This window comes from Asparagus officinalis, chromosome 10 (genome assembly GCF_001876935.1).
Source record: "Asparagus officinalis chromosome 10, Aspof.V1, whole genome shotgun sequence".
Taxonomy (NCBI): domain Eukaryota; kingdom Viridiplantae; phylum Streptophyta; class Magnoliopsida; order Asparagales; family Asparagaceae; genus Asparagus; species Asparagus officinalis.
In genome coordinates, this window is record NC_033803.1 from 71659065 (window position 1) to 71672648 (window position 13584).

General features: G+C 36.1%; 2 protein-coding genes across 3 annotated transcripts; both read left to right on the top strand.

Annotated features, from left to right (window-relative positions):
* LOC109825694 (probable indole-3-pyruvate monooxygenase YUCCA5) lies at positions 360 to 2318 on the top strand. 2 transcript variants are annotated; one of them, XM_020392564.1, is made up of 3 exons: positions 360 to 1097; positions 1190 to 1564; positions 1871 to 2318. In XM_020392564.1, exons 1-3 carry the CDS (start codon positions 441 to 443, stop codon positions 2099 to 2101), a joined length of 1263 nt encoding a protein of 420 aa, XP_020248153.1. In that variant the 5' UTR covers positions 360 to 440; the 3' UTR covers positions 2102 to 2318. The 2 variants fall into 2 exon arrangements, with proteins under 2 accessions (XP_020248153.1, XP_020248154.1); XM_020392565.1 differs by having other exon boundaries at positions 1190 to 1561.
* On the top strand, positions 5906 to 13116 carry LOC109826915 (putative carbonic anhydrase 2). The gene is made up of 9 exons (XM_020393928.1): positions 5906 to 5993; positions 6030 to 6142; positions 6842 to 6979; positions 7829 to 7966; positions 9812 to 9907; positions 11398 to 11541; positions 12387 to 12494; positions 12723 to 12774; positions 12879 to 13116. Exons 1-9 carry the CDS (start codon positions 5906 to 5908, stop codon positions 12914 to 12916), a joined length of 915 nt encoding a protein of 304 aa, XP_020249517.1. The 3' UTR covers positions 12917 to 13116.

The following is a 13584-nucleotide window of genomic DNA, read 5'->3' on the forward strand; positions in this document are numbered from 1 at the left end:
GTGTCAGAGAATTCTAGGGACTTGTGAAAAAATACTAACGAGGGGTATAAAACTTAACTATCCAAATCAAATCTCATCCTTCAGAAGATTCTAAATGACAAGGAGGAATCGTATAGATTAAATACTTAACGTCATTGTGTTTAAACTACTCCCATAGATTGTACCCAAGATATTGGCTTAGCAATAAACTATAGCGTTCAATCTACTAAAACTTAAAAATAAGAGGTGGCCGCAGATATACCATTTCAGAAAGCCACTACCTTTAACTCCCATCACATGCAATTCCTCATTGACTCCCCTCTATTTAAACACCCCCTCTCCCTCCCCTTCTCATCATTCCTCAACTCCACAACACATACTCCATTACCTACAACAACTTAACCTTTCACTCAGTTTCAATTCTCAAACACCCATTTCAAACAAATTCAATTCAATCAATAATGGGTCCTTTTGTGCCTGATAACTACGATTTCCTATCTAGGAGGTGTATGTGGGTGAATGGGCCAATCGTTATTGGCGCAGGCCCTTCAGGCCTCGCAGTGGCTGCCTCGCTAAAGGAGCGTGGTGTCCCTTATGTTATCCTCGAGCGCTCTGACTGCATTGCATCCCTCTGGCAAAAGCGAACCTATGACCGCCTAAAGCTTCACCTCCCTAAACAATTCTGTCAACTTCCAGGACTCCCCTTCCCTGAATCGTACCCCGAGTATCCTTGCAAGAAGCAATTCATAGACTACTTGGAGTCCTATGTGAAACACTTTGAAATCAGCCCAAAATTCAACCAGTCTGTCCAGTCTGCAAGATATGATGAAATAAGCAATCTATGGCGTGTAAAGACCGTAGGAAAAAACCATGAAGAGATAGAGTACATTGGCAAATGGCTTGTTGTGGCTACAGGGGAGAACGCTGAGAGTGTAGTACCTGAAATGGATGGATTGGGGTCATTCGGCAGCCAAATCACCCATGTTTGCGACTATAAGTCTGGTGAGGCTTATCGTGGAAAGAAAGTCTTGGTAGTTGGATGTGGAAATTCTGGCATGGAGGTTTGCCTCGATCTCTGTGATAATGAAGCTTTCCCTTCTATGGTGGTTCGTGACTCGGTAAGCAATCCATCAGTTCAACTTTCTAGATTTCTAATAATTTTGGCAGTGCCGTTTCTAGTTCCTAATCAGGTTCTTGGTTGCTTGAACAGGTTCATGTGTTACCTAGAGAAGTATATGGGAAATCGATGTTTGAGTTGGCTGTTTTCCTGATGAAATGGCTACCGTTGTGGCTGGTTGACAAGATAATGCTTGTTCTTGCTTGGTTGGTACTTGGGAACATAGAGAATTATGGGCTGAAGAGACCTTCCGTCGGCCCTTTAGAGCTTAAGAACACACATGGGAGAACCCCTGTTTTAGATTACGGAGCTCTGAGCAAGATAAAGAGTGGTGAAATTGAGGTAGTGCCAGCAGTCAAGAGGTTTTTACCTGGAGGAGTCGAGTTTGCTGATGGTAGAGTTGACGATTTTGACGCTGTTGTCATGGCCACGGGATACCGCAGCAATGTTCCCTATTGGCTGCAGGTAACTTTCCTTACATCTTTCTCATTTTTTTTCCACTTTCAATTTTATAACTATCCTAGGAATAGGTTATAATTTAGGTTCTTTTTATAGAAAATTGTAAAAGAATAGTTTAGGTCTTCGTCATGTGTCATAAATTTCATGAAGAGCTAAGGTAGTTCGATATGCACACGAGCAAATTGCAAATTGAAAAATAATAGTTTAGAAGTATTCAGGGACAGTTGGCCATTAAACTCAAAGATTCTTTTCCTTTTGAGCATAGACCGAAAGGAATTGGAATATTGGTCTAATCTTGGGCTTGATTTGTTGCAGGGAGGAACTGATTTCTTCTCCAAAAATGGATTACCAAAGGCGCAATTCCCAAATTCATGGAAAGGAAAGTCTGGTCTCTATGCCGTTGGTTTCACAAAAAGAGGTTTAGCCGGTGCCTCGGCTGATGCCATTAAAGTAGCGAAGGATCTAGGCAAAGCATGGAAAGAGGAAACAAAGCAAGCCAAAAGACTAGTCTCCTGCCACAGGAGGTGCATATCACAAATCTACTAATCAACCCTGGAGTTGATTTCTTACAGTGTCCCCGGAAGTTTTGAGTGAGACTAGTGTTTCTAGTGATAGAAAAGTGTGAAGAGAGCCCTCTCTCAGGAGCCCAGATTTTTTTATGTACGGGTTTTGCTGTGTGTATATTGAGATGATGAGGCTCTTATTCCCTTTTTTGCAGATTTGTGACATATTTCAGATCATTTAGACTCAATGAAAACACCACTGTATGGATTGTAAATCTTGAATATCTCTCTACCTCCTCAAGCATGTGTTTTGTTTTTCCCCGTCCTTACTTCCCCTGAGTTTGCTTTTTTATCTTTACTGCAGTGCACTCGCTATTTTCATAAAGCCTCAGAAGAACTACAGATCACAACTCCTAAAGGATCTGAAAGAGATGTTTTCCTTAAAAAAAATCCAAAGCTCCCATCTTTCAGAGATCATCTTCTTGATGTGGACTTTTTCAGCTTATTTAAGAAAGGAGATATGACAATTGTGTTTTCGGCACAATATGTCTTGGGAAACGAATGCAATTCTGTCAGTCAGTCAACTATATGTATTGCTGCTTTGTCTCGACTTGGTCCGTATTCAGAGTATTTTTGGGGGTATTCGTTGAGATCCTGATTACGTCCTCTTTCATATGACCTGCCTTCTAGGTTTGATGACGAGCCTCTCTTTCTTGAAATAAACTCCTGAAGAAATATAAGCTTGGAACTGATAGACAAGCATTGATGTCACATAGGCGAGGTGTAAATTGCTCACTTTTTTACATAGTCCTCTACACCAAAGATTGAAAATCAATTGCAAGGGATCATCATAAAACGAGGTGAGTGTGATAAGAGTTTTATGGTATATTATGGTTGATGCCCATACATATACTGGATAGATATGAGCGTACTTGAACAATCAAAGTCCAATAGAATATCACATAGAGAATCATCTATTCTCCTTCTCCTTCCCTTTGTTTTCATACATTCTTCATCAAAAAGAAAGGAGAAAAGAGAAGAAAAGATGTATGTCTAATAATATTCAAAACCTTGGTAGTTTAGATAGCAAAATGTATGGTCATATTACATAACACAATTCAGCATGTAAAGGGAAATAAAAAAAGATTGGCATTGTTATCCAGGTATTTCGTATTCATGACGCATAACTCATTTAACTTCAGAAGGCTTCACAGAAAAATCGATCAAACTTGAAGAACTAGATACCTATCATCTGTGCATAGACCTTTTACGAGTTCATGATGGTCCCAACTAAGATGACCAAAGAAAAAGAAATGTGTGCCACAAAGCTTAGGGAAGGAGATGAACAAAATCTTGTAGCTAAGCCATGAAATCATTTGGAGTGCCATGTATTGAGTAACTTAATAGAATCCACATTACCAATCGATATCTTCGACAAACAAGAAAAAGCATTGCCAATTAAATTCCTAATAGATCCATGACAGTACAGTAGACATAGTATAAGAACTCTAACCTCCATTTTAAAATGTGGTATAGAGAAAAATACATTGAGGAATCAAGGTGCACGTTCCATGTCGACCCATTCTGAAGAAACATTGTTGCAATTTTCTTCTTATCTGCAACGTTGAGAGGCATGGTTAATATCAGTTTTAGAGTATCAAGCATAATTTATATGTATAAATATCTACAAGACGTGTACGCAGTTTATATTGATGCTACAACAAATTTGTACAGTACAATCGGGAAAATGTAGGAATTCTAGTAAGGTATTTCATAAATGGGGAACACCATATACCTGATTAAATATCAGATAGCTGATTCCACTAGCTGTTTCGGCTTATTTAACATATCACCAAGATAACCGATCAGCTTGACATGACGTATCAGCCAAACATGAGCGAATTTCAACCATCGGAACAGCCCGATGATTTTTTTTTTCCATTTTTTGTTGCCCCCACATTCTATCAAACAAGATTACAACTTCTTCTCCCTTTCCATGAACCCCGCATCAACAGGAAATCATCAACCTCCAAGAGATGCCATCTTTATATCACGACCCATCATCAACAACACATTTGGCATGGTCCAACCTTCGATATCTAGGATACATATCAATCAAAACATTGCTCAGTGAATCTCCATAGTTCAACTTCATTCTTCTGGCAAATGCGCGAACTTGTTTCCTTTGAACTGACCTCACATGAAATTCCCACGGCCAAAAGCAAATTTACCAAAGACACCTTATTAGGCAAAATCCCATTTTGTTACGAAATCATCCAGAAAATATTCAAAGCCTTCTCCAACTCCGTGTGCATGTAACCACATCCTTGAGAACCATCCTGTTAGATACCTAATCTAGTCCAAACCCGGCTTCTTCGTGGCATAATACTGAATCACTCTCCCACAAAAAAAAGCAAGAGAAGTACAAATCATGCATGCATCCGGCGTCTTACCTTCCACCTAGTTTCTTCAACAAGCCTGCACACCTCCCTTCTCCCTCTCCAATATATCATATGCTCCGAAACAATTGAGTTTGATCAAGATGCACAATTTCTCACAGGATATTAATCGAACAGTTTCCGGGCATCAATCGGATATTCACTACTAAAACCCTCGAGAGGGTAGTTATCGGGCGACGGGCGGGTCCGGTTCCGGACGGAGAGGAGATGGGTCTGACGAATAAGCCGTTATTGGAGTAGAAAGAGATAAAAGGGATTGCTGAGGGTGGAGGAGCTGGAAAATTTGGCGGGAAAGCGCGTGGAGACTGGAAAAAGGGAGATGTTGAAGAGCCTGAGGGTGAGGGAGAGGGGAGGTTGACGGAGAGTTGCTGGAGGGGGAAGAGCGCGGGAAAAGGGTTTCTTTTTTATTTTTTTATTTTTTTATTTTTTTATGTGACAAATATGAAAATTAATGGGAGGCTGATTAAGGAAAGCCTCAATTTTGATCATGAGAGCTTTATTATTGGGAAAACTAATTAGTTGTCTTCATATAATAAGAAAAATTAACGAAAACTGAAAAAGAAAAAAAAATACTCTCCTCACACTTGAAAAAAAATTAACGGAAATATCATAATACTTAGAAAAATGAACGACTTTCTTGGAAGAAATAACCTAAAAAAAAGAATGGTGCGAAATTCTACACGTCTTTTTTTTATATATAACTCAATATCAGAATTGAACTCGCATTAGAACTTTCTAACCGTCCGAATTACCAACGTTGGGCAATGCTTTACGTGTTTCAGCCATAACTTTTCCATATAAATATCTAAAGGCTTCTTTGGATTGGAAGTAATGAGGGGTAGGGGAAGTTATGAGACGCTTTATTTTTATTTGGGAATGAAGTTATAGTAGGTAAAGTGGGAGAAAACTTAAGTTTTTGTTCCCACCAATTTGAGGTGTCGTGAAGATGAAAGAAACTTTTAAGATAAAAATAATTATGGAGAGACCATTTTATCCCGTATCTAATTTCTAATAATAAAATGACTTAATAGCATGTGAGATTATTATCGTAATTTTACATATATTCCATTCCCTTCTCTTCACTTTATTAAACATTACAAACGTGGTGAAATAAGTTTCTCTTAATTCACCTTACTAATTTCTCAAATAAGTTTTATATATTTCATTTCCATCCCTTAACGTAACTATGTTTGCTTTACTATTTTTAAATTAGAAAATAGTATCTGATAAAAGAAAACAAATATATATATATATATATATATATAACAAAAATAGAATGAGCCCAGTTTCAGTTAAAACGTGCTGCTTGCTTGGGTTTATTTTCTGTAGGGTTTTTCTGGCTTAAAACCTAGGGTTTTGAGTTCTCGTAGCAACGATCGAAGTAAAGGATGTACTCCGACTGCGAATCATACGACGACTACGACGACGGGTACGACGACGGCGACTGCTACGGCGACGGCGATGTCTACGATGACGGCAGGTGGACATGCAGGCTCCGATGATGGTTGCGAGACGCGATCAGGGACGCGAATGCTTCGGTGGATGTCGACCCTCATCAAGGGGAAGATGGAGACGGTGGTTCTGATAATGTTGAACTGGATGATCCAGAGGTTATCGTGGATCAGGTGACGGTTCTGATAATGTTATTTTTGTCGTCAAATTTAGATTTTTATTGTTGGATTTGATCACATTTTTGGCTCTGTAGATTAGGGTTTGATTTAGTTTGGCTTGAATCACTTTACTCAATGCAAATGGCTGAACTGTGCATGGGGAGCAACTGGGTTGGCACAAAACAACCCTGAACTTTGTAAAACTGAGAAACCCCCGAAACTTTGGGGAATTTCCCGAAAGCCCGTGGACTTTCGAAAAGTTCCACCTGAACTTTGGGGCAAACTTTGTTCTTGGGTTTATCAGGGAACGGTAGCATGAATTTTTTTTTTTTTTTTTTTTTTTTGGGGGGAACTTTCTTTGATGGTTTTCCTTTTTTTTTTGAGAAAGTAATTTTTTCCTGAGATAGAGTTTACTTTCTCCAAAAAAAAAGATAATTCAAAAGTGCAGTAGAGTTCTGTGAAACTATCCAAATTTGAGGGGGTTTCTTTAATTTTCAACGCACATGCTAGTTTTGTGCAAATCACCCCAGAGTTTAGCGAGGTCTGTGACGTTCACCCTTCAGTTTATTCTATTTTGTATGATAAACAATAGAGGCAATATAATGGGAGTGATGCGAATTACGATTTATTAATGGTGCTGTTTATAATGATCTATATGATTATGTCGACACCAATTTGGCTGACTGATGAGATTATGTGTTGTCATTGCTTCAGGATTCTGAGGAAGATAATGGGAATCCTGATGATTATCATTATGATTTGGCTGGTAATGATTCTGGTCTTCGAGACTTTGCAACTCTTCATGGAGGGAATCAAGTTCATGATTCCTATGATTCAGAGGACACAGAACAGGTGATTGATTCTCATGAACTGTACTGACCTACTGTTTGACCTTAATTAGCAGCTTCAGTAGTCGATTAACATGCTATTCTCTTGCGGTTACTTTAGTTGGTAGCTTAATTAATTTGTCTTCATTCAGTGGTTAATCAAGTTAGATCACATGTGAGCCTATTCTGGCAATTAATTATATCTTAATTAGCTGTCTTAACTCATTTTATTCAATGTTGTTTGGCATAGAACGAAAAGATGAGGTTGGATCAACTGGGAAATGCACTCATTCTGACCACACAATTTGATTATTAATTTATCCCTTGCAGATTAAGGTTAATCCATAAGCAAAGGAGGAAGTTGGTCTAACAACATTAGCCCACTAATGACACTTCCAAAGATTAAAGACTAGTTGCTTAGTATTGGTATACAAATTAATATTAATATTCTATTCCACTTATTCTCTATGGTGACCAAACATGTGAATACATGGAACATTATGAGTCGTCATATATCTCGGGTAAAAATGGAAACTTGGAATAAGAGCCGGTTTAATCGTTTATTAAACTAACCTTAGTAATCAATTGATCTTTCTATTCCTTGATATACCGTTACCGAAAAATCTATTTTTTCTAATCAATAAATTCCTGTTACTGAACACTACAAAGAGCACTGGAACTTTTAGGAAATCTTAATTGGTCTTTGGAAGAATATCACATACTATTTGTTTAAACTTATTTTATTGATGTACATTACTTTGGGCCTAGGGGGTGATATGATTATGATAATGATTCTATTTAAAGCAATTCATACTGCTAGGTGAGCACACACCAGTTTGGCTTATTAATGAGCTATCAATTGCTATTGCTTCAGGATTCTGAGAACGATTATGGGTATCATGAGGATGATAATAGTGATTCAGGGGACGACGATGCAAGTAATTCATATGTTGTCACTCTTCATGGAGAGGATCATGGTCACAATTCTTATCACGCAGAGGACAGAGAACAGGTGATTAATTCTCATGATATTTCTGTACTGACCTACTGTTTGACATTAACTAGCAGCTTTATTAGTTGATTAGCATACTAAACATTTGTGGTTATTTTAGTTGAACTTTTTTTTCATTTGATTGCTAAATTAGATCACATTTACAGCCCATTTTGGCAATGAAATAATACTTTATTAATTATCTTAATCCATTATTGGGCATACAAGAAAAAGTGAAGTTGGATTAACTGGGTTGGCCTTAATGCAGTTAATTCTTACGAAGAAATTTACTTATGCATTTATTCGTTACTGATTAAGGCTAATCTTTCTAGCAAAAGGAAGGTGGACTAATAGCATTAGTCCATAATGGCATTTCAAAAGATAAAAAATATGACATAATATTGCCATATTGGTATCCAGAATAGCATTAACATTCTATTCCACTTACCCTGTTTGGTGACCAAACATGCGGAATATATAAGAGAATTGAAAATTTCTTGTCTTGTGTCCAAATGGTAAATCAGAGTAATAATCTGTTTAAGTCATTTAATTAAATTAATTTAATTAAACTAATTGTAGTAATTGATGTATAAACTCTGTAATCTTGATACTTGTTATTTTTCATTATCACCGAAGAAAACGAAGAAGACTAGATTGAGAATCTATTTTTTATATAGATTATAGAAGATTATTTTAAAATATTATGGACAGTAGTAAAAAAAAAGTTTATGTACCTATATCCTATTTGCACATTGTGGTCAAACTTTTTGTTTTACGACTGTTAAGGATGAAATTAATGTTTAATATAATAACAAGAGTTACTTCTTTTGTTATACTCTTAGCAACATGAACAATGATCAGGTATTTATTGTTTAAGGATTAATAAATAACTTATTACTTGTTTGAATTTTAAAGATTTTTCAAAGCATTGGACTTGATTGTCTCAACTACGAAAAATTATTTATCTCCATTAAAAATATTTTATATCTTTTACTCATATGTTTAATTATTTACAATATTAATAGTTATATAATTATGCGACAATGAGTTTAACTTGATATTTTATCTTTTACTCATAATGTCTAATTATTTACAATATTAATAATTATATAATTATGCAACAATGAGTTTTAACTTGTTTTCAACTTATCTTTTCTTTTATAGCTTAGCTTGTTTCTTCTTATTAACTGGTCTTAAACTCTTAACCTATTACTTTTAATGGTGAAATAATTTTTTTTCTTCTTCCCTCTCAAGCTTAAAGCCTAACCCTAATCCTAAACATATTTCTAACACTAACTCTAGGAGGCGGTAATACCCCAACAACTTAATTCTCTTACTTCACATCCTTCCACTCTTTCATCCCCTTTCATCAGTTGCAGGCCCAAACAATAATCATGGGTAGGTTTTGAATATGAAGGAGAGATGAAGGAGAGGGGTTCTTGGTTTCAAAGGGGGCATATCCTGGTTGCAACCTCTCTAGCAGAGATGATGGAGCAAGAAAAGAGAGCACAGGAGGTGGGACGAGGTGGGGGAGAGGAAGAAAATTGCAGAAGGGGAACTATAGATGTAAGAATAAGATATTGCAAATTCTGCCAAAAAATTCTCATTGATATGACAGTGAAATAGATAGGATAGTTTATGCAAAAAGGGGGGAAAACTTTTAGCTTAATGCTAGGTAAACTGACTAAAAGAGTAAAAATATGATTTCGGACTTTGATTAAAAACATATTAGATAGTTTGTGGGTATTTTCCTGTCCAAAGAAAGAGTTAATGATATTTTTTGACGATCGCCACTAGTTATGGCAGTTTCTAAAAATTAGTTTCTACACAAATCTTTCTTTTAGACTGATAGCTGATCTTTTGCAGAGGGGCAAGATCTACCTTGAGTTTGATGGGGCTTCGAAAGGAAATCCTGGTAGAGCTGGTGGAGGAGCAGTGCTTAAGTCTGAAGATGGAACTGTGGTAGTTAATCAATTTAAACTTGTTCTCTTTTCCTTTTAATGTTTTTATTGATTTGGGGTCTATTATGTTGATACTCATTGCACTCGCACACGGGGAAAATGGGTACGGGGTGATAATTCATTCTGCAAAATGAGCTGCCAAGAGGTCGACTAGTGGTGAGGTTTGCCTTGCTAGTCACATCAAAATGTGTAGACCTCATGACTGCTTCTATCTCTTGGTAGCTTATTTTGCTAAATGTGATACCCTATATATATAGGACAAATTTTTGTTTTAGACCTTTTTAGAAAAATATTTGTAAAAATCGACCTATTTTGAAAATATTCACCAATTTCGACCCACTTTCAACCAGTTGGCTGAAACTGGGTCGAAATTAGCGAAAAATGTTCAAAAACTTCATGGGATTTTAACAACGTGATTAAGGGGGCGAAAACTTCACGGGATTCTAAATCCCATGAAGTTTAGAATTAGCCTGACTCCACGCGGATTTTAAGTCCCGGGGAGTTTAATATAACATGGTCGCCATAGTTGGCCAAGTGGTTAGCTCAAAGAAAGTTAAACTTCAATCATTCAAGTGGGATTGAGTTCGAATCTTATCCCAACATATTTTTTCCTTGAACATTTTAAAAAATTTACAACGCTAGGATTCGAACCATGTGCTTCCTATCCAAGTCTTATAAGCTAATGTTATAACCAGTAAACCCATTGCACATAACTACTTATTTTATGAAATTTGTTTAATATAAACTTCACACGATTTGGCCCCCTTAACGACGTTGTTAGTAAATGACTTAAACTTTACGGGATTTCAAATCATGTGAAGTTTTTGAACATTTTTCACCAATTTCGACCCAGTTTCAGCCAATTGGCTAAAACTGGATCGAAATTGGTGAATATTTTCAAAATAGGTTGATTTTTGAATATATGTTTCTAAAGAGGTCTAAAACAAAAAATTATATATATATATATATATATATAGAGAAATTGAGTAAGCTTTTGGTACCAACACAAATTTTGGCTTGGTATGAGGGTGGCACAATCCTTCAACTCATTCAAATGGGGGACCACATCACATGGGTTGAGGAGTGCATGAGGATAGAATCATTTGAATGAGTGAGAGGGGATTATGCGACCTCACAACCAAAGCAATTACCATATATAATATATATATATATAGTATATATACATATATAGTAATTATAGTGAAACACTTGTGTTAACTTAAGTGGATAGGCAAATAGTGCCACAAAATTTATCTATGGACTTGCTAGGGATCCGTTGCTTATATGAAGAGACGTTTATATTAATCAAATGAGTGGCTAAAAGTTTGGTGGACAACCTATTCGCCTATCCACTTAAGTGATAAGTCTTGCTCTCTCTCTCCTCTCTCTCTTCTCTAATATATATATATATAATATATATTATATATATTATATATAGTATAAGATATATATTTAGTTTCCTGTGTGTAACTATTTTCTGTTGAAATGAAGATTACTCGAATGCGTCAAGGCTTGGGCACAGCTACGAACAATGATGCTGAATATGAATCACTCAAGAGTGGGTTGAAAATTGCTCGTGATATGGGTTATGACAAGATACATGTGAAGGGAGATTCCAAACTTGTCTACAAGCAGGTTTGCCTTTTTCTACTTGCTTTATGAATCATGACTCTGTCATCTTTATTTTCTGTATATTGTATGTTCTCGTTTTGCACATAATAAGTTACTAAATTGTCCTATTTAAATCTCAAAAAACTTTTAGGCTCCATTTGACAAGAGAATAAAAAAGAATGAGATTAAGTGGATTAATCGATGCTTATTCTTATTCTAAACCATTTAAACAACTGTTTTATTTCAACTTTTTTTGTTGGCTGCAGGACATATTAGATCAGATATTTAATCCATTTATTTCACTTCTTGTTTGGCAACTAAACTATAGTAAGTTAAATAATTGGCAAACTTTGTTGTAAATACATAATGGGAATAGTTTTTGCAAGTTTGCGTCCACCTTAAATTTTGGATTAGCCTCAAAATACAAAAGATGACTTGGACCAAGTGCATCCAAATAAATAGATCAATATTTCTTGTTAAAAATTCAACTGATGATTATTCAATTTGGTCGGAAGAGAATCATGCCATTTTGTCTGAAGTGTCCTTCAATGAATACCTAAAACTTAATCGCCTTACAGATTTACCTTTCTTCGCTCCAAAAGAAATGGAAGCTTTAAGAGGGAATATGCTAGATCTACAATTAAGTCCTAATTAGCTAATCATGATTAGTTTGTAAATTGACCATTCATCTTTAGTTTATAGTAGTCTGTGCCTCAGACTTGACGCAATCAATGTGCTTGAATCTTACTAATAAGTCATAATTGGCAGTTCCTCTTGCAACAGAACTTTTTCTATGAAGAAATGAATTTTCTGAACATAAGGATAATATCTAAAATGTTTTTTAATTAAAAAAATAACATTTAATACAGGTAACAGGTAAGTGGCAAACCAGGAATAAAAGAATGGCTAAGCATTGCGATGAGGCAAGGCAACTTATCGATCAGTTCAAAGAATTCGAAATAAGCCATCATCCAAGGGTATGAATAATCTCTCGCTGACATCTTCATCCATAGACTTCCCTGCTCGTGCTTATGTCAAGGGGAGCCATCGGGTTCAAAATTTTTAAGTTTTCTCTTGTCAAATTTTTGAATATAATGAGTATGGATCTTTAGTTTCCTATCAAGGACACTAGTGGAGATCAAGATTAGATTACATACTACTTGATTAATAACTTTGAAAAGTAATTGGTCTTCTTTCGCCTCTAGGATCAAAATACGGATGCTGATAGGGAAGCTAACCGAGCTGCTGACCTTCCTGGTAAGTGACCAACCATGTCTACTGCATTTACACTTGATTAATAACTGGTGCATTTCTACTTCCTTTTGATCCAAGAAACCACGCTTACATAATTTTTATGGCAGAGGGTCGAATCTTCTGGGAGTATAACTGGCACTACTGAAGATTTTAGTAGTTCAAATGCTCTCCTTATTGCTAATTAGTATAGATCTTTGTAAATAACTGGTGTCTAGTTTGAATTGTGTGAACTCCTTACTGCTAATTAGTTTAGATCTTTGTAAATAACTGGTGTCTAGTTTGGATCGCGTGAACTGTTTACTACTGCTAATCTAAAGGAGTTTTGTGGTTTTTATTTTGCGGAGATCTGCGTTGATTTTTTTCTTCTTTAATCCCAAGACTTGACCAGTTAGAGAGAAATTCGACATTGAAGCTCCATCATTCCAGTCATTCTCACTGAATGTAACTGTATCCTTGGCCTCAGAAGGTACATAATCCAGAGCCATTCCACTTCCTGGCTTTCTATTATCAGCAAATAAGCCAATCCAACTTTTAGTATGATTTTTTTTTCCCTTTAGAACATCAGATTTCTCAACAGAAGATTTCTCAGTACCGGAATCAGACACAGAAACAGGATCCGAATTCAAATTAGTAGATTTCAATGGAACCATGTTCGTTTCTGAATCAGACATATGAAATGAATCTGAAGACAAATTTCTAGCTAGTTAAATTATTTGTAAAATGCCCAAACACTTTGAAAGAGACTACATCATACTCTTACACGAGAAAAAAAAATCAATTGAAATGCGCCGACACTTTGAAATATAAACACAA

What these genes read in the sequence shown, in the direction of transcription:
- LOC109825694 (XM_020392564.1), top strand. Translation starts at nt 441, where the DNA reads ATGGGTCCTTTTGTGCCTGATAACTACGATTTCCTATCTAGGAGGTGT. An exon ending in CTATGGTGGTTCGTGACTCG is followed by an intron (nt 1,098 to 1,189) that starts GTAAGCAATCCA and finishes TTGCTTGAACAG; the next exon opens with GTTCATGTGTTACCTAGAGA. An exon ending in TTCCCTATTGGCTGCAGGTA is followed by an intron (nt 1,565 to 1,870) that starts ACTTTCCTTACA and finishes GATTTGTTGCAG; the next exon opens with GGAGGAACTGATTTCTTCTC.
- LOC109826915 (XM_020393928.1), top strand. Translation starts at nt 5,906, where the DNA reads ATGTACTCCGACTGCGAATCATACGACGACTACGACGACGGGTACGAC. An exon ending in CAGAGGTTATCGTGGATCAG is followed by an intron (nt 6,143 to 6,841) that starts GTGACGGTTCTG and finishes TCATTGCTTCAG; the next exon opens with GATTCTGAGGAAGATAATGG. An exon ending in CCGAGCTGCTGACCTTCCTG is followed by an intron (nt 12,775 to 12,878) that starts GTAAGTGACCAA and finishes TTTTTATGGCAG; the next exon opens with AGGGTCGAATCTTCTGGGAG.